At 37.4% G+C, this 20,415-nt stretch overlaps 1 protein-coding gene and 2 long non-coding RNA genes across 3 annotated transcripts; 1 reads left to right on the forward strand and 2 right to left on the reverse strand.

Moving 5' to 3' along the window:
- Nucleotides 1-1,074: 1,074 nt before the first annotated feature.
- Nucleotides 1,075-4,290, reverse strand: LOC113588810 (uncharacterized). The gene is made up of 3 exons (XR_003411885.2): nucleotides 4,233-4,290; nucleotides 1,344-1,415; nucleotides 1,075-1,117 (listed from the first exon to the last, which is right to left on the reverse strand). It is a non-coding gene; the product is annotated as an uncharacterized LOC113588810 (long non-coding RNA).
- LOC145653546 (uncharacterized) lies at nucleotides 3,036-5,967 on the forward strand. The gene is made up of 6 exons (XM_081707161.1): nucleotides 3,036-3,271; nucleotides 3,473-3,496; nucleotides 4,224-4,380; nucleotides 4,666-4,796; nucleotides 4,974-5,121; nucleotides 5,367-5,967. The coding sequence occupies exons 2-6, from the start codon at nucleotides 3,476-3,478 to the stop codon at nucleotides 5,681-5,683; spliced, it is 774 nt and encodes a 257-aa protein (XP_081563287.1). The 5' UTR covers nucleotides 3,036-3,271; nucleotides 3,473-3,475; the 3' UTR covers nucleotides 5,684-5,967.
- A 2,274-nt stretch (nucleotides 5,968-8,241) lies between these two features.
- Nucleotides 8,242-20,155, reverse strand: LOC113588816 (uncharacterized). The gene is made up of 2 exons (XR_014119771.1): nucleotides 16,589-20,155; nucleotides 8,242-9,019 (listed from the first exon to the last, which is right to left on the reverse strand). It is a non-coding gene; the product is annotated as an uncharacterized LOC113588816 (long non-coding RNA).
- Between the last annotated feature and the right edge of the window lie 260 nt (nucleotides 20,156-20,415).

Genomic DNA, 20,415 nt, shown 5'->3' on the forward strand with positions numbered 1-20,415 from the left:
GGAAAGCTCTACAAAGCAACTGCCAGAAATTCTCCCACCTGGGGATTTTCCAAACAAGCCTAGCAGGTCTTCTGCCGTAGACGCCCTCCTGAAAGCCGTCTTTCTTGGCTGGAGCATTTTCTGCAGTAGTGTAATAATCATTTACACTCACACCAGTAAAAACCTTTGACCCCTTAAAGAAAAGTGTTCATTCAGTCTTAAGGATGAGAAAGAGAAACTCAAACCACTTTAGTGAATCATCACAAAAGACTACAGTTACTTTGAAATCATTTGTGATTTAAAGTCAAATTGCACTGTGAAGTGACTTTCACAACCTAAGTCTATTTGTATTTGTTTTCTAATCTGAATTACTTTCTGGTAACATGTAGCCTGACAGTGACTTTAAGCTTTTTAGATAAAAAGTAAATTGGACAAAGTGTACAACAGAGGTTTTCACACAAAAATGTAATTTCCCAACAACCTTGGCCTTACTGCTGTGGTTTATCAATTAACTCTCTGTCCATTATTAATTAGGAATTGAATGTAGGTGATTTGGTATGAAGCTATGAGCCAATGATTCTGTAATGTTCTCATTCTGCACCACACACTGATCCAGTAACTGAGGCTGAGAGGAAAGAGGGGAACATGTGTAATAGTCATGGACAGAAGCAGAAATCCTCCACAAAGTCCATCACATTTTGAGTGGCCTTACAGATAAGATTCAGATGGCTCCCACGGGACATGAAGTGCAGAGGGGTTTTGTAGGCATGGTGAGGTGTTTACAAAGCAAACACTCCTTCCCACTGCCTGTGCTGTTTGATAATGGAGGTCGAGGGGAGTTGGTTCATAAAATAGTGCTATATTCCAGATGGCGAACATTATCAGTCTCAGCAGTGCAAATTAGGCATGTATCCCAGCTGCCGCAACAGCCTGACCTAATAGATTTTTCATTACTAATCACTTCTCTGTACCAGTAGTTAATCACAATGTCACTGCTCCGCCACGATCTCATGATTTCTCAGCAGAAAAAAATCCTACAGGTTTCTGATTGGTTCATGTGGAATAACCAATCAGAGAAAGAGTTGACTTCTCAAACGGGTGAGTTTTTCCTCTCAAAATTACATATTCTTTTTCATTTCTGTTAAAGAAAATCACATGTATTATTATTATTATTATTATTATTATTATTATTATTATTGTTATTTCCAAGATTAATTACAAATGGGTAAAAGGCAGAGATAATCTAAGATCATGTCAGAATGTGAAGCAGGACTGACCTTGACATCTATCCACTGACAGGATTATAGCGTTATTGCAACAGGATTTCACCTATCAGTCTTTACTGGCCTATAAAATGTATTTACCTTCAGACACAGAGTGGTGCAGGTTCAAATCATTTGATGAATCACTTTATCACTTTGGAGGGCAAGGATAACCTTAAGAAATAGAAAAAAGGGTCACAGATCAAGTCACTAAAATGTTATTTTCGATACTTTACACTCAATCAGAAAAATACTGATATGTTGCTGACATATTCCTGGGGTGCTGGGCTCCTCTGTTGGCTTGCTCAAGCTGAGCAAAATAGAAAACTAATTTCTCTATAGTTAATACATTTAAAATTTTATTGCTCCTCCAAGATGTGTCGGGGATTCCATTAAGCCAAACTGTGGAGATGAGAAAAGCCAGGATGAGAAGAGAGTCTCTGTACACTATGACACTCCATTTAATACTGCACTCTTGATAACACTTTACTGTCTCATGTCTGCACTCCTACAACAGGTTCTTTTTCTAATTCTATTAATTTCATGATTGCATCTCACACTCAGAGGTCAGAAACACAGCTTGAGTTATTTACACCGGTATTTTCTTCCATGAACTGCATATTGTAAATATATGATTAAGTGAAAAAAATGCTGTTGTTCATACCTAAAGCATGATATATTAATTCACTTTAAAAGAGAAATTTGTATATTTAAATAAAGCTAAAATGTATTTTCCTTGCCTATTAATTTATAATATGCTATGAGAAAAAGCACTTAGAATTACCAAGATAATGCATGCTTATTTATTTTGGCCCTAGTTCAAAGTACAATTCAATAAATAGGAAAGCTAGCATGTATTTAAAATAATTGCTACTAGCTATTTAAGTTTGAACAGAAGTACATACATCTTCTCTGCAGTGGAGAAGCTTTTTTTTCTGTAGGGGAAAGTGGGAAAAAATAAAATGTATAAAACTATAAAGTGGGAGTTTACCTCAGCATCTACAGTTAGAAAATGCTAGATTACATATGTTCCTTTGCATTTGGAATGGTGTTATCCTGATAAATAAATCATTGTTATCATAATTAACTCTTATGTTACCCTGAGCACAAGCTTTACCCACACTATGAAGCCATCTTGATAGTGTTATGCATTACTTAATTTTATTTAATTTAATTTGTTTATTTATTTATTTTTGCTCTGTGCTAAAGTTGCATTAATGACATTTATTTTTGTGCTTAATGAACTTATGGCATTCTGGACGTACAGAGAACACTGAATCCATGTTGTTGTTTTGACTGCTTGCTAATTAATAACAGCCACAAGGAACACTCATAAGCCTGAAGATGATGCTAACGATCCTGTCGTCCCAACTCATAAAATACATTCAGATAATCATTAGGTTCCTTCCTCCTGAGTGGATTAATAACAAGTAGCAAATAATCACTTTGACAGTTAGTAGAGTATGCTGTTGCTATTGGCAACACAGAGGCGATGCACCTGGGTCCTGTAGCCAAGAGTGTCCCTGAGAGCAGCCCACAGCGTTACTCTGCCTGAAATTTGCATGAAGGGGTTGGCACAGAGATAAGGGGAATCCAGAGAAGGGTGTGTGTGTGTGTGTGTGTGTGTGTGTGTGTGTGTGAGTGTGTGTGTGTGTGTGTGTGTGTGTGTGTGTGTGTGTGAGTGTGTGTACATGCGTGTGTGTGTGTGTGTGTGTGTGTGTGTGTGTGTGTGTGTGTGTGAGTGTGTGTACATGCGTGTGTGTATGTACGTGTGAGGGTGCGTGTATGTGCATGCTTGCATACGTATGTGTGTGTGTAAGCAGAGAGAGAACAACAGAGAGCCAGAAAGAAAGATGGATGTTGCATGATATAAAAGGAGCAGTTCTGGCAGCAGGTGCACATTACAGGTGACTTTCCCCCCTCTCTCTCACCTTCTCTTTCACTCTGGTCTTCATTGGACATACTTTACACTTGCTTCTGTCTTATTTTGTAATACATCACAAACTGTTATTATTGAGAACTTTGCCAAGGTAATTTATTTACGCTCTTACAATTTATTCAGTAAATGGAATAACTGTTACTAACATCCAGTTTTTCACTTTACAAGCATCTGCTCTGCATCAAAGTACAAAAGAAGCTGTCTAACAGTCATAGTAAGACTGCCTGATGAGGATTGGTGCTAATTCTGTGTGGTATGGTTTTTTTTTTTGGTGCTGTGTGTGTGTGATCAGAGCATGCTGGCAACACCTGAAACGGTGAGTCTAATTTTGGTCTTTTTTTTGCTATTTTTAGTTTAGACTCATAACAACAAAAACAAATGTGTCTTTCTTCCATGCTAATCCCTCAAGTCATGGTGGGTGGACACCTGAAGAGGAGGAAATACAATATTTCTCATTAATGTAGCTGAAATAACACTACATCACTGTTATACATAGTCTGAACAAAGATTACTAACACACAAAGCAGATTATTTACAAAGCAGATCATTACCAATGTGTTTTGTTGATGTAGTTTAAAGTCTCCACACTATTTTGTCTATAATGCAAATTAATTAACTGAATGATACTGCGATATGTACCTAATTCACAATGCAAATGTATACTTTGCATATGTAATAACCGCTACTTTCAACACCGAAAAGCAAAATACCCTGTTTTCATGCCATGTTTATCTTACACACATAAGCACGGTTAACACGGCTGTGTTGGATTTGCAAATGTAATACCCTAGCCACGCCCACACATGTATAAGAAAGGTATGAGCTTGCATTTTGTGTGTAATACAGTTACGTAATCCATAATTAAGCAGAAGTACAGTGACTTTAGCTGATCCAGTTTTAGGTCAGGAACTTTGACTCTCATAGAGGTACAGTGTCTTAAACACTCATAGAGTAAAGCAGTCTACTTCAGTATGCCATAAGCATGAGCATAGGACCAAAACTGAAAAAGGTTTTCTGTGGTGTGCTTCGCTGTGTTCATACAGATCCATTACCTCCAGGGAGTCAGAGCTGGACCTGGTGAGCCATCAGCTGGTGAGGTGGACCTGGATATGATTGAAGAGTATCTGAAGGAACACACAGGGGAAGTGCAGCCAAGAGCCTGTATCCAGAGCAGGAGCAACGGGGAGCTGCTGACCTCAGGTCAGGAGGCGAGAACAGTAAGATCTGCAACAGAGAGGTCAGAGTGTCCAATAAAAAGGATTCGCTGGCAACCAATTCCCTGGAAGCCACAGTTATTTTGGATGGAAGAGCTTTTCTTGAGGGCAAGTTGATTGCAACTCTCCAGAGTTAAGGATAAGTGTGATCCAGTAAAGAGAAAACAAATCTCTCCTTAACCTGGTGTTCTTGAAGATATTGTAGATTCTTTAGAGTTTAATTGACTCATTTTCTTTGAGAGAATTTAAATGACATTTTTTTTCTCTGCAGAAAACAGCTGGTCAGGTCGACATGTATATGAGTGGCAGTATGGTGGGCCAGTAGGACCAGAAGAGAGATGTTGTGAGCAGCAACCTCAACGGCAGCAGACATGGCTCAGTTTCTCCAGTCCCAGTGAGTGGGTAAGTAAACACATACACACACACACACACACACACACACACACACACACACACACACACACATGCACAGATAAACACATATGTACACACATACAGTGATTTTGCAAGAGGAACTGTTGGATAAAGGAATAATGCCAGGTTCCATCTGTGGTTTATTTGCTCTTTTGACTGTTGAAGGGGGGACACTGTCACTATGACAACCATCACTGCAGTGACACAGACTCTCAGTCCAGCACTTCAGGCTACCAGGAGTCTCCTCCATCTCCCTCTATGGATAGCAGAAGGCCCCTGGCTTGGGAGTCCCTACCCATGGCTCCTCTCTCTGGTACCTGCCTTTTTACACACATGTGTACACATATAAGCATTTGCCAGTTTATTAGGTACACCTGGTCTATAGTTTTACCGAGTGATTATTTGGCATGTGTATGTAACATACCAGAATACTTGAATGATACTTGAATTTTGCATTTCTGAAATCTGTCACTGCCAGAAGTGTGATATTTAACTGAAAAAGAATGAAAGGAAACCCATTTCATTAACAGATGGGAAATCTTGTTTCTGTCTCTCCAGGCAAAAGAAAAGAGCGCTTGTTTCAGTTTCTCTATGAGATGCTGCAGACTCCAGACATGCGTAGCTGTATCTGGTGGGTTCAGTCAGCTAACGGCACATTTCAGTTCTCCTCCCAGAACAAGGAGAAGCTGGCAGAGATGTGGGGGAGACGCAAGGGCAACCGCAAGACCATGACATATCAGAAAATGGCACGGGCTCTCAGGAACTACTCCCGGACGGGCGAAATCTGCAAAGTGAAACGCAAGCTCACCTACAAGTTTGATGAGAAAACACTCAGAGGGCTTCAGAACAACTCACAAAAACATGGACAGATTTAATATGATATCCAACTACATGGCAAGTCCCTCTCCACTGGGAAAACCTGAATGAATACTGAGTATTTATAGTCAGTTTTGCTCATTTCTAATGCCCACACAAGTACTAATGATTAAATGTAATTGTATAGGTCTGGCAGGGTTTAATTGGAATTGTTTTATGTATTGTTATACCTTAAAGGCAAGAATGATTTAAATGAATTACTTCATCTTTAAAATACAGTGTATGTAAATCTGAGGATTATCATGTCATGCAAGCTACGTTATATGTAGTGACTTTCGTTGTATTGAAATAAAAAGCTTGTTTTGTACTTTTACATCTCTCAATCTTGTGTATAATGTAAATGATTAGCTGAATAAAATCATTCTAATAGCTGTTCTCATGCTACTCATTTAACATGATAGCAAACAAAAACCAAAGACATGATATAAGAAATGTTCAAATGATCAGATTTAAGATGATGTTCCAATAAATAGTAGCAATTTTGCAGGGGGATCAAGAATACTTTGGAGGAACCATGAAATATTGTGGTGAAGCAATAGCTTTAAGTTCTGGTGAATTTAATAAGTAATTTGAAGAGAAAGCTTTGTATTCTGGTTATTTTTGATACATTATTTGATTTCCACCTTGTCCAACCCAATAACATAATCCAACTATTCCTTTGTCAAGACAATAGATTCTTATGAGTGATTTGTAACACTAATATATTTAAGAGAAGGTCAAATTTAATAAGATTACACAAAGCATTTCACTTGTGCCAGCAAATTAATCAGCTTACATGGGTTTGAGAACTTGGAAAAAGTGGAGTAATATGTAATGTAGTGACAGTGACAGCTATATCACATTTTGTACCAGGAAGTTCTACAGATATAAATTCATAAAAGTCATAAAAGAGCAGAGTAATGATTATAATGAACAGTTTATAGTTTAAAAGTAACATCTACATTATCTTTGCTGTTATGTGTACATAAACTTTGTTGTTTTATATCAAGGGGCAAAATAAGACTTTGTGTTATCCTTGACAAAAATGATGAGATGTAATCTTACTGATGTAATCTTATTTACTTATCTTACTTATTGACTGTTAATAAATTAAATTATACAAAATGAAATTCCTTCAGACTGAGAAACATACCCAGGGTAAGCAAGAGCTACAGAGTCTCCACCCCATGTTTTGAGATTTACCAGACACTTTTATCCAAAGCAACTTACAATGATGACTGAGTACAACTTGAGGGTTAAGGGTCTTGCACAGGGGCCCAACAGTGGTAATTCAGCAGTGGTGGGGCTTGACCCAGCAACCTTCTAATTAGAAGTTAAGTACCTTAACCACTGAGCTCTAATGACTTAATTTGTCATTTGGTTCAGAGAGCTTTCAGGAAGAGTGTGGACAGAGTGTATTTCGATGGGCCTCTGATTATTTCTAACATGACGTTCTGAGGTTGACCCCACTTTTTTGAAGCAGTTTAACCAATGGTCCCTCCTACATGTGTTTAGCCTGTGTTTCCTCCTACATGAGTTGAGCCTGTGTTCCCTACTGTGTGTAGCTAGTTACAGAAAAATGCTAACATGTACATACTGAAAGACATGGTGGTGCTGTAGTATATGTAAAATATATGAGCACATTAGTGGCTATAAAACCATGCCACTAAAACCTGTGGTCTTGTAATAAAACTGATAACAGTTTCAGGGCAGTGCTTAAAGCTATGTAGTTTTTATGTGGCTGCATGACATGAAACACAATATCAAATATATATTTTTGTATCTTTAGTCAGCACAGCACATTCATATCAATCAACACACTAAGAGAATACAAAAGGCAATATTTAATCAGTGTTCATGTGTAAAATCCAGTAGTGGGCATTTGATTTCACAGTAAACACTGTTGAAACAGACCCACATATCATGTATGTGTAATTAGAGCGGTAGGGTTCACACCACCCCCAACCATACACACACACACACACACACACACACACACACACATATGCAAAGCATATGTGTCTTGAAAAAAAAGTCATTTCAACCGAAGTGTTAATGATTTACAAGCACAGCAAAAAGGTTTCCTTGACATAAGGACTTTGTTTGAATCTATCTATCTATCTATCTATCTATCTATCTATCTATCTATCTATCTATCTATCTATCTATCTATCTATCTATCTATCTATCTATCTATCTATCTATCTATCTATCATTGTTCTTTTCTGCATAGACCTAACATTCTTGGTGGCTAGATGTGTCCTTAAAGCTGGCAACATTTCCAACTAACCTTATACTTAATTCAATGAAATTGATTTAAAATGATCTCTGTGCTCAACAGTTGTGTGTAACACTCAATTCTAATTGTTATCTCCAACATATTACTAAAAGAAAGCAAATGTTTTTTCATGGCTTTATTTGCATTTTATTAGTGTCTCCTCAAACATATGGTGATGAAATGTATATGTCTGACGTGTGAAACGTTGGTCATTGCAAAAAAATACTGTCTGTGCAGCAATTCTATTCTGCAGTCAAACCTGGTGAAAACCAAAACCCTAGATTAAAAATGACACATACATGCTGAAGAACATTTGTTTATTGTCAGCTTCTTTAAATTATCACACATTCTCATAAAATGTTCAAAATTATTCAAATTCAAACAAACATATTTTATGGCTCTCAAATCCTTAGACCAAACCTCCTCCCAGTTATTTTGAGAAAGACTGCTTTATCCGCAGTTACTGTTTAATCACGTACAGGGAATAAAACCATATCAGTAAAGTAAAAAAAAATAAAAATACATTTTTTATTTTTAGAAAATTTGGTGGTTTTGTTTGGTTTGAAAAATGATCTTGAGGGATGGTGAATTATTGTTGTTGTTGTTGTTGTTATTGTTGTTGCTGTTGTCATTCTCATTGTTGTTGTTGTGGCTGCTGCAGCTGCTGATAATTAAAACAAAAAGTAAAATCATCAATATATAGAAAAACACTACAAAGGCAGAAGGCAAGTGCACATTTGTGGAGCAGTGAGATTTTCACTTTGGTAAAATAATGCTGATCTCAAATGTTTCTGAAGATCTTAAAACCATATTAGAAATGTTTTGTCAGCCAGTCTGAAACATCTGAACAGTTCTAATGAATGTTCCCTGAAAAGCTGTTCTCCTCTTTTTTAATATAAGGAGCTGGCCAGGAAGGGGCACTGTTGTGCTGCAGCTGGCTTCTGATCATGCGTGGCTCCTCCATGCATCTCCATGTTTTCATGGTCTGCTTCATCCACCTGTGCTGCATTTATATTCTTCTGGGAGGCCTGCACACCTCTGGCAGGGTCTCTCAGTCAAACACTCCGGTCAAACATGCCTGGCATAAAAGAGATAATGATCTTCAACCGAGGTTCTGTATCAACATCTCCATGGTTTACTAACACTGGGGCATCTAACACAGACTCCTCAGTGAAACATCAGAGAACACTTGTGTCGCATTTGCTAACACAGAGAATGCTTATAAAAACCTGACTGTAATTTTATTCATTTGCCATTTTTTAAATTGAAAGCAGCAATTATAACAATCACCTTTCCTATCTACAGTTTGTATTTATTATATAAGGTAACGTGATTTAGGCTGATAACAGCTGTTTGCAATTTATTTGTTATCCATAAGTCCTCAAAATTGGTGTCTAGCGAGATGAAAAGGAAAACATTAATATGATTTAAAAATGAATAATATGTTATACTTTTATACTTTCTTACATGTGTTTTAACTTTCTTTAAAGGGTTAACTTTGACAAACCTTGTAAAGATTTTAGTATGTTTTGCATTACTGAGTACACACGGGTCCATTCCTCACTCCCTTCACAATTTTGTGAGAGGACTGTCCTCTCACAAAATTGTGAAGAGAGGAAGGAATGGACATATTACATATTACATTTAAAGGATTTTTGCAGTTACAAAAAGGAACTTTCTTTTGGCAAACCTTTAGACAATATTCTCCTGATGCACCCAAACTGTAGATGTTCTAAATTATTTAATCATTATAATAAGCACATTTCATCACAGAGTCATGTTTTATGTCATGATGTCTAAATGATGGTTAACCCTATGATGTCATGAAAAACGTTCTGCCACTAAAACACAATGCTCCAGTCACTACTGTGATACACAAATAGCACTAAACACTAACAATCATAAAAACAATATAGTTCTATATGTGTAATCAACCATTACGGGAATGGTAATGCAGTGCAGAAACAAAACAAATCCAGAGGCTTTCAGACTTGTTTACTGTGTTGTATAGTCAATGTACTGATATGATAAGCAGGCCCTCAAGTTTGGATAAAGATGTTAAACAAAGAGAGTTCATCATTCAAGGCTTCAGGCACAATGGCTGTGGTTCATTAAGGAATGGTGAATAAAATCAAATCCGCATTATGCATTTGATTTATTTGGATTTTTGAAGACAAAGTTTCATTTTTAACAAGTTGACGTTGTGAATCAGCAGTTTGCTTTGCTAGATTTTACATTGTGTGTAAGGTTTTGAAACAGTGGGATGAAGTTTCTGCAAATATGCTGCACTATAGTTGCAAAAAGATAAAACCAAATGGAGTCCACAAATTAGGATGTGTCTCATCAAATACTAAAAGTACAATTGGGTCCTTCCAGGCCCTGACCATTATCTAGGCACATTTTAAAAGTATGTTTATCTTAAACTTTATCTGATTTGTTTGAATACTTTTTAAAGTTATATTTCCAAAAACGTAATAAACAGAAGCTTGCATTTTGTTAGCAAAAAGCTAAAACTTAAACATTAAGTGTATGCCACAAAACAAATTATTTTATCAAACAACACAAGTTATTTAAATGAATAATCTTAATCACTAATAACGACAAAAACAAAACAAAGCAAAACAAAACAAACAACAACAAAAAAAAATGGCATGGTTTTGCTATTGTATTGGTTCTATATGAGCCACAGAGGCGTAAGCATAGAACACATGGACTGGATTAATTTCTCCTGTTTACTAGAAATAACAAAACCAAACAGTACACTTCTATTTTTTTGAAAATGGCCTTGTAATGGAAATACAGTACATTCTTACTGTACAGTAAGGATGTTTTCAGGCATTTTTTCTGCAGGCGGGTCTCTGTGTTTTAAGTACTATAGAAATGCACACTTCTCTCACCTCTCTAACAAATACTTGTCTTTGGTGTCCTTAATCCATGCTTGCTACTGACTCTACATGGATGAAAACTGTCTTAAAATTGTACACATGATGACACACAGATGCTGATATTTACACTAAGCGATCACTTTATTAAGTACACCTACTTTATAGCTGTACCTAAACAACAACAACAACAACAACAATAATAATAATAATAAATGGAATTTATATAGCACTTTTCAAGAACCCAAAGATCTTATAGTCCATTGTACATTCCATGCAAATGTAATCCACCATAGTAGATAGTGTTGTCTTATTTTGACTTCTTTCATAACTGACCTGGTTTTAACCAAAGGACAGGTGTTAACAAGAGGTTTTCAATAAACATACATACTGTAAATTCACCTGTAAATACTGTTTATTTCAAACACTTACAAGTACATCTTAAACTGACATGTATATATGCATTTATACATCACATTATATAGACTGTTAATCCAGACATAACTGTTTAGAACAAGTGTGTGACAACTTAATAAAGGCAATGAGAAAGTGTTAACACTTTTGCAAGAAAAACACTGTTAGGAATTAATTAGCTCCAGACTATCCAATCATTAGTAACATGTCAGTGAAGACCTCACCACTGATGTGGTTTCTGTGGTTGCAGTCAGCTGGTGCGCCAAGGAAGGCAATAGACTGTATAGTTATCACCTAAATAGGGCTTGACCCCTTCCACCAAACTATACAACCTACTACCTCACCACGGCAAGGCACCAAAGCTCTTCCCTTTAAGTTTGTATCCTTTGCAGTCTTCAGCCTCCTGCACAAGCATGGTGTTATGATGCACAAAACTGTGCCTTAAATGCACAAAAGCTACATGTGTAAACTGTAAACAAAAAGAAAAAAACAAACAAAGACGTGTCCTACAGAATTAAATTGAGCTCACTTGTGTTATTTGTGTGTATGTGTGTGTGTGTGTGCGCGTGTGTGTGTGTGTGTGTGTGTGTGTGTGTGTGTGTGTGTGTGTGTTATTTTTTTTTACACTCTGTGTCATTTGAAATAGCTATATTTTTTAAACTGTATCCTCAGACATAAAGACGTCATCTTGATTCAATGTATTTCTGGCTGATTTGCCTGTCTCCTTAGGAAAGACAGTAGATTGTGTAGTTGTCTCCCAGGGAGCAGACGCAGCTCCACAACTACTCAGTCTACTACCTCAGCCCTAAAGGCAGCAGTGGCAGGACCTTTCACACCTGCAATGAGACAAGTATTTTAGTGTAACAAATACAGAATTAAAGCACCACCGTTAAATCCCACACAGAGGGGAAAATCCTGAAAGTCAGCCACTAATTTTTATGTTTATTCCACCTCTTTTTCTTATATTAATACAAATACTAGAATTAAGAATTAAGATGCATTATAAGGAGTTACAGTTCAAAATGAGGAATTACAAATAAAATGTTTTTTTTTGAAAGAGGAAATGTCATGGCTTTCATTCAATGTGAAAATAATCCAACAAAAATGTACCCAATAATGTATGTTGTGTGTAAACTATTGGAAAACTTAATGGGACTTGAACTCCATGAATAGTCTTTCTTTTTTTCTTTTTTTTTGGAATATCCCAGTTCATGTCAGTCCTGTAGCCTGAAAAAAACAGCCTACTGCACTAGTAGAATACACCTGATCATAAGTAATAGGTCCTTATACAGCAGTAAAAAGGAATGGTAGTGTGGAAGGGAATATGCTTTTCCTGGAGGCATTTTTGAAGGGAATGCTAAACATTACAGTTCTGATCTGCATCATGGTTGGCATGGTGTCACAGAAAAACCTTTTGATTTCCTGCTTAGAGCGTATGTTCACTTTCCCAGAAACTGAACTCATTCCAACACAGCATCCCTGTGGAAAGTTCGCCATTTAACAGTCTGAGGGAGAAAGCAGCCGCTCCCAGGACTCAGGAGGTTTTCATTATAATGTTCCGCCCACAACGACAGAGAGGAAACAAAATGGTGTCAATGCAAGCATCCAGAGCTCTGGCTGAGTTAGTATTCTCATTATGATCATATCTGCTTAGAGAGCACGACCATGTGTCTGACTCCACAAAAGGGGTGTATGTGGGAAGAACTAAATCGGCTGTTTGCAGAGGTGTGTGAGTGTTGCTCCGCCTGTGGGGGAGGAGCTAAAAGTGGTGTGAGTATGGCTCTCAAATTTCATATTTTTCTATTGTTATATTCACTTATTTTGGTATTATTTGGAAATATTTAAAAAGAAAAATACTGACTACACCAGTGTGACTGGAGGAATTTGTCAGAATAAACCAGTTTTGGACTTTCTTTTTGGACAAAAAATTTGGAAATCTTTTATTGGCTTTCATTTAAATAGATATAATATATACAATATATTCTATGATTCCAAAATTAATGAGGTTGAATAGCCATTTTCAGATATCTCTAGTTAATTGGGAGATTTAATTAAACATACAGAAATAAAATTCTTATAATTTGATAAAAAATTATCTAAGCATGTAACATAGCTATGTGATGATGTATTTGGGTAAATTGTAAAAAGAATAAACATAAAAAATACATAGAATACAGTACATAGAAAGGGTTGAAGGATAACACAGTATAGTACTTCAGTGTTACTTACTTATTTCCAGTTTCTGGACAAGACAAGAGAACAATTATTTGGGGTAAAGTTTACAAACATTGTAATAACACTTGATCAGTGCTTCATTTCATCTTTAAAATACCAATATATATCTGCTTAAAGAGTTAATTTAGCTAAGATCCTTCCAGATATCAAGATAAAGGAATTATTTTGTGCCACACCAGTGAGATATGAAAAGTTTAATCTGGCAGTCATTTGGATAATTTGAAGATGAAAAAGTGAACTCCTCTGATGGTGTTCACCCAATCAGCCGCCTGTGTTACTCAGCGATCAAAAGACTCGGCAGTCATGGCATCTGGTCACACAGTGGCACAAGGTAAACACACAGATCTGTCAACTTGATGCACGTCTTGCTGAAAGATTTAGATACAAGCCTATACATGACAAAAGTTTCTCTTAAAAAAACAGGTGACTGTTACAGATTCTCCTGTTCAGCCAGCATTAACAACAAAGCCTTGACTGAGTTAGGTATGGGGAAAACTCAGTTAGGTGTGAGTAGATCTGGGTGGTGCTTGCTCTGCTGACCTTTTCTTTGCTTGATACTCATGGCATGTGATGAAGGAATAGTGTGTATGCATTGAATCATTGTGTCATCATGTTCACAACCAAGAACACTGTCGTTATTGCGAAAATAGCAGCCCCCAAAACAGGAAGCAGGGCTAGGCTTGACCTTGGTTGACTCTATCACACATGCAATGGAGGGTTGCAGTTAACAGTCTACATTCAAAGATAAGACCTTAGCTTCATCTTATTGGCACACAGACTCTAGATTAACAAACTATCTTTACCCTCAATACAGCTAGCTATATGTGGTGTTAAGTAATAAGATACTGAGTGTAACCAAACTAGGGCACAAACATCAACTTTTTTTGGTAAAACACTGCTGTTCCAACACTCTATATGAATTATGAACATTTCCACTACTTCTGTGTATCCCCATTTATACCAGTTACTCTCTTTCTTTACATATCTTCTATAGTGCTCTTTCATTTCCTCCAAGCTGAATTTTGGTCTGTTCAGTGTTGCGTGTGAGTGCAGGATTAAACTCCTCCGCCTTCTCTAAAGAAAGACTTCCTGCTGGCTAATGTGGTGCAGCAGGTCACCGTACAGAGCAGCTAATTGTCAGCAGTACAGTAAATGCAGGAAGTGGGCCAAATGGAGAGAGAGGGAAAAAAAACTATGAAGCAACATAAGTTCATCTGAGGAGAACGAGGAGGACATACTTCTCTTTCTCCCCTCCCTCTCTCCCACCCACCCTCTTTCCCTCCCTCGCTCTTTCTCTCCCTTTCTCTCTTTCTTCAGCTCTCTGTCTCTGTGCTAAACAAACATAGATACTGAGTCTTTCACAGGATCTAGACTGTGAAACATGAAAAACAGCAAACATGCCTCCTGCTAACTCACATTACAGCAAAAATGTCATAGTAAAAGAAGAACCCTTACATGGCTCTGCAAATTAGACATAGTTTCAGTTTAGCTTCATAATTAACCAAGGCCTGTTTTTGAGTTTTGTCAGAAGCAGGGGGATGAGAGATTATATGTGAGCGCAATATAATGGTTCGTAACTTTTGAACAGAGTCAAAGTCAAAAGAACTGAGTACAGTACCACATAAACATGTGGCAAACCAGCACCATCTTGAACATATCCCCCTTTGAAACAGAATCTGGTGTAATTCATAATAAATATTTAATATGCAGCATCAACAAAGGTTTGTTAAGAATACCTTTAGAATGATCTGACGTAAAAGCTTGTACATTTTGAAATGTTATTGCATAAGGCATTGTTATTGTGGAAACTTTTACTTATTTGACTTTGAACCTTTTTTTTGGACATTCCAATTCATTCACAAATGTTGTCACAATCAGGTAGTTCATGTGTATAATATTGTATAATATAAAGTGATGTAGAATCAAGTCTTCATAACTTAATGTTGTATCCATAAAATTAATTCCTTTCATATTGCACATTTTGTGTATGCATACACCAGAACGATACAACCAAGTAGGGTAAGTCTCTGAAAGAACAAGAACGAGCAAGAAAGCTTCCGCAAATTTACAATGAAAGATACAATGACAGCTCTTCTGTTATCGGAGGGCAACAGCAGTGGTCTTTTGCTTTACAGCTGATAAAACAGAAATTACTTTGTTTTGAGAGCAAAAAAGTAGACATCAAACTTTAATGTATTATCCCATTACAAATGTTTTCTATCTAGAAATAGTTTAGGTTTAAGGTTAGGTAAAGGTTTATGGTTAAGGTTATGGTTAGTTATATGGTCAGTCAGCAATGTATAAACAGTGGAATGTAAACCATGGCCACAAGCAAACACATTTGCAGGAGGAAGATGATTGTGAGAAGGAGAGGAGAGGCCAGGAAAGAAATCTATTGGAAAGTATTGGAAGGGTTCCTGAAGTCAAGTGGTTAACATTAGAAGTGCTAACGCTTCAAATATATATATTTAAATAGCTGGATGATGGTATTCAATGGAGGAAACATTTCTGAAGGAGAAGCAGATGTAGTCATGGCTGCAGGTGCAGGAGACTTACACATATATTGTTCCTAGCAGGAAGGCCGAGAAAAATAGGCTTTAACCAAACGCACTTCAACAAGGGACTGAGAGAAAACCTAACAAAAAGCAGTCTGGGCTTTGCCTGCCTTACCGTGAGCCTGCATCCTCTCCCTGCTCACTTCAACACAGTCGCCGAGCCAACGAGACAAACAGAGAGAGAGAGAATAGAGAGAGAGAGAGAGAGAAAGAAAGAAAGAAAGAAAGAAAGAAAGAAAGAAAGAAAGAATGCTAGTAAAGAAGGAGTTAGGACAAACAGAAGGCAGAGAGCAAGAAAAGTGACTATTTGTGATTCAAGCAGAAATAACTTGAAGTCACAGTACTCTTTACTACAAGGGACAGAGAGAAGAGAGTCCATAACAATCTCAGACAATCTCATACTTCAGGAGGACAGAAAAAGATATACCTCAGCCAGCCTGACATGGGTTACTGTTACTTATCTCTTTAGAAACTAAAAACAATGCAACCCATTAGTAAAGTGGGCTACTGGAAGAAAAATGCTGAGGTCCTAAGGACTGGGTAATACTCCATTCCTCTTACCTTTGTGCCAAAAACTGACTCTGCTATCAGTGGTTTTAAGGGTCCATCATGTGATCCAAATGGAGAGAGAGTGGTAGTCCCGTTCAGCTGTTCACCCCTGTGAAATCATTCACGGCTTTTGTCAACATTTGGCATCTGTCCCAGGGAGTTTGAGGTATCCGGCTCCAGCTCCACGCATCTTGAGGCTTGTCCACTGACGCTTGGGATTACGCACCATCCTGGAAAACACGACGAAGGAGTGCAGAAGCAGAGGACAAGCCAAAGTACAGCCAAAGACTGTCATCTGTTTATCTTCATGTACATTTCTACAATTCTTAACCTCCTCAGATAGAGAACATTCTTTGCATCTGAAACAAGACCAAACAAATGTGCTCAAACAACTGGAGCAAAAATTCCTGAAGATTAAACCACAAACCACCAAGGCAACTGCAATGGCTTCTTGATTTTCTTTACCAAGAAAGCGGAAGTGACTGAAATAAAACCCTTCATGGGTCTTTGCTGGTACAGGAATGAGATTACAGCCAGCAGATGAAAACAGTGTCACATGTGCAGCATTATAAGGAACACATCCATATTTCTCCTGCATGTTTGTGCTCAGGCACTGTCCAGGTCAGCCTGGGCATGCATTCAACAAAGGGAATGCATGACGTCACATTCCCTTTGTTATCAATAGATTTCTGTATTTCTCTCCTGTAGTGATCCAGAGTTCAACCATCCTATCCAAACAAACCTGTAGTGCTTCAATGACTCCTTCGCACTAGGCTCTCAAAATGAAGAGACCACAAAAAAACACAGAGGAGGAAATCCTTATCCTTATGCGAATGCTATGAATTTGTTTTGAGCTTAAAATTTTCTTCCTTTTTTCCTGCTCTCATACAAATTTGTTCCCTCTTTCTCTTCCTGTTGCAACAAAGGGGCAGGCAGTAAAAGTTTCAGTTGCTCTGTTCTATTTGGCAGCAGTTCAAACCATTGACGGGGTGGGGAGGTGGAACAACACTGCCCCCATCCCCTGTTCAGATGAGGGCAATCTAGGTCAAACAATCTAGGTGTGTGTGTGTTTGTGTGTGTGTGCGTGTGTCTTTGCATGTATGCATGTATTCCTGTCCTGGGAGAGCACCTTTTCATGTGTGTAAGAACTGAAAGACTTTGAGAAGAGGGGATGTACCTCTCCATCTGCACTAACCACTTCCTGCATACACCATTGAATCATTTCCGAGCAGAGACCATATTCTGAGAGAGCTGGGTCCTAAACTGGCGTTTTCAGAAACACACACAGAGAATGAGTTGCTTGTTTTGGCTCAGTGCACTCCACAGGTGTTACTGCTGCCAAACAAATACTCAGTGACAGTTCATCATCTCATAACCACCACAAAGTGACTGACTGGAGCAATTTGTAACTCTGCTCTGGGACAGGTTACATGTTTGGAACCATGACAGCTGGTAAAAATGATTGTTTTTACAGTAACTTCAAATAGAAATCCACACAGATCAGCAAAGGACTAAATGGACTGTGAACTGCAGGTTCTTCTTTTAAAGGAGAGCTTTTCTCTCAAGTCATAGTGCATTAGTCAACAGGTATCATTTTATCATTTGAGTGGTACATGACCCTAACTCTAACTCTAGCCTTTAATGAATGTGAGGCTTTTCCATAATAACAATCAAACTTCTCCTACCACAAGAGAGTAGCACTGCATGATCTGTAGACCACTGAAGAACTTGATAGTGCAGATCTGTGGGAATAAGTCAGCATACCTGCTTACTCACGGAGGTGCACAGAATGGACAACTAACAGGTTCCTCACTGAGAGGGTGCTGTAGTAGTTCATACTTGCCTTACCTTTCACCTACATGCATAGGCAACACTGCAAAACATCTGCCAGGGTTAGTTAAGGACATGCTGAACCATCAATATAATGTCTGTCTTGAGAGGGAGATAAATGTGTGCTTCTGCCAAGTTCAGTAGTCTGTCTGTAAAAACATACCTGGCAATTATTACCAGTTATTGTTGGTTGCTTATTTACAATAGGTGTGCCTTGAGCACTCGGGTCAAGTTGGGACATGTGTTTTTCTGCGGGAGAGATTGACTTTTTGGGGCATGCACAGTATCTACACAGAACACTGCCCTCTGTAGGTTTAAATGAACACTACACAGGCATGAGTATTGGCACAAGCACTCATTGGCCTGTGAGTATAAAGACTATATGCTACACATCTAGTGTTCGAGAAGTAACTAGTTAGCTACTTGAGCAAAATCAAAGCTGGAATATTTGCAAGGCATATTCTCTTTTTAAATTAAGATTTGCTTAATTTAAAAAAGTAGAAAGGGTCAAAATCCTCTCTGAAATTACAAATGGAAATCAGACCTGTTCACTGTTTGTAGGGTCTGGCAAAGCAGGGTGTTGTGTCCTATGTAGCAGTTGTAGGTGTATCAGACATGTGCAATGTTGCCAACTTAGCAATTTTCGCTAGAATTAGCAACTTTACAGACCACTTTAATGACTTTTTTTTTCTTCAAGAAAAAGCATCTCTCTGTATCTGCTCTTTTCATTGAAAGGCAGAGAGGCATGTTTAGTACGCAGCTGACAGATACATGAATGAGCTGCGCATGTGCAGTGTTGCCAAGGACCAATTACTAATCTGCTGTAGTGTTTGCTCCTCCTTTAATTTAGTTTAAACTATTTAATTTGAACTTTTTGACCATTATCACTCCGTGTACTGAGAGGAAAAAAATGAGAAAAACATTCTGTTGCTTCTAATTTTCTTTCTAAGTAATAATTTTACTGAAAATAAATATAGCCAAAATCATGGCACAGCCGTTAAATTTAAAACATATGTGGTAATTTTATCAAACGATGTTCAAATAATGTTTGGTGCAGAGCAGCAACTTATGGCAAGCAGTTGTTGACTGCTGGTTACGTAGTGTTAACTGCTGTCGTTTCATTCACTAGTTGATACTCTACCCATTATCTGACAACAGAAACAAATATATATATATAAATAAGAATAAATGAGAACAGATTTGCTGGGAATTCTGCTATATTAAAATACAGTATATGTGAGCACAGATAGTAGAAAAGAAGTAAGCAGATGTAAAGGGCTGACACCATGTGACTGAAAATATGGCACAATTACGACACATATATGCAAACTGGGGTATGTCATCTAGCCACATTTAGCAATTCTTTTGTGCATGCTTCAGGTACTTTCCACTGAAGGTAGTTAACAACAATGTGGGGACTCATTGGGCCTCTTTGGATGCTTTGTGGGGTTTGTATTGTTGTTTATTATTTATTGTTAAGCTTTTCTGTCATAATTTTACTGTTTATCTATTGTGTAATTGGACCCTCCTTTTGGCTGTGCTGTGATTTGTGTTTCCCGTAGTCACCCCAGTGTCCCTCTTGGTAGTTTTAGAGCTGTTGTTGTATGTCCAGTTCTGTGAAAGTGCACTCTGAATCAATAAAAGACCAAACAGAAAACATACTGCCTGCCTCTGCATCTTCCAATGACATTTCACAATACAAACATCCGCTAATTCTAAATGTCTCAGAAATTATTTGATTATAATTGAGCTCAGCTTTCTTACTTCTACTGACATACAATGATCAATAAGGGCCACCACACAATATATATACTACTAATATATATATATATATATATATATATATATATATATATATATATATATATATATATATATATATATATATATATATATATATATATATATATATACACACTAATATATATCAACTTTATTCAACACTAATCTATGCAGATATGAGCTGTATTTGTAAAATTTACATAGACAGAGCCTGAGCATGCTTTGGA

This window comes from Electrophorus electricus, chromosome 24, assembly GCF_041902795.1.
Source record: "Electrophorus electricus isolate QZ-2024a chromosome 24, ASM4190279v1, whole genome shotgun sequence".
In the NCBI taxonomy this organism is placed as follows: Eukaryota; Metazoa; Chordata; class Actinopteri; order Gymnotiformes; family Gymnotidae; genus Electrophorus; species Electrophorus electricus.

Excerpts from the sequence above, each read along its gene's own strand:
- LOC145653546 (XM_081707161.1), top strand. The coding sequence starts at position 3,476 with ATGCTGGCAACACCTGAAACG. Across the intron at positions 3,497-4,223 it reads TGCTGGCAACACCTGAAACG|ATCCATTACCTCCAGGGAGT; the intron begins GTGAGTCTAATT and ends GTGTTCATACAG. Across the intron at positions 5,122-5,366 it reads ACCCATGGCTCCTCTCTCTG|GCAAAAGAAAAGAGCGCTTG; the intron begins GTACCTGCCTTT and ends CTGTCTCTCCAG.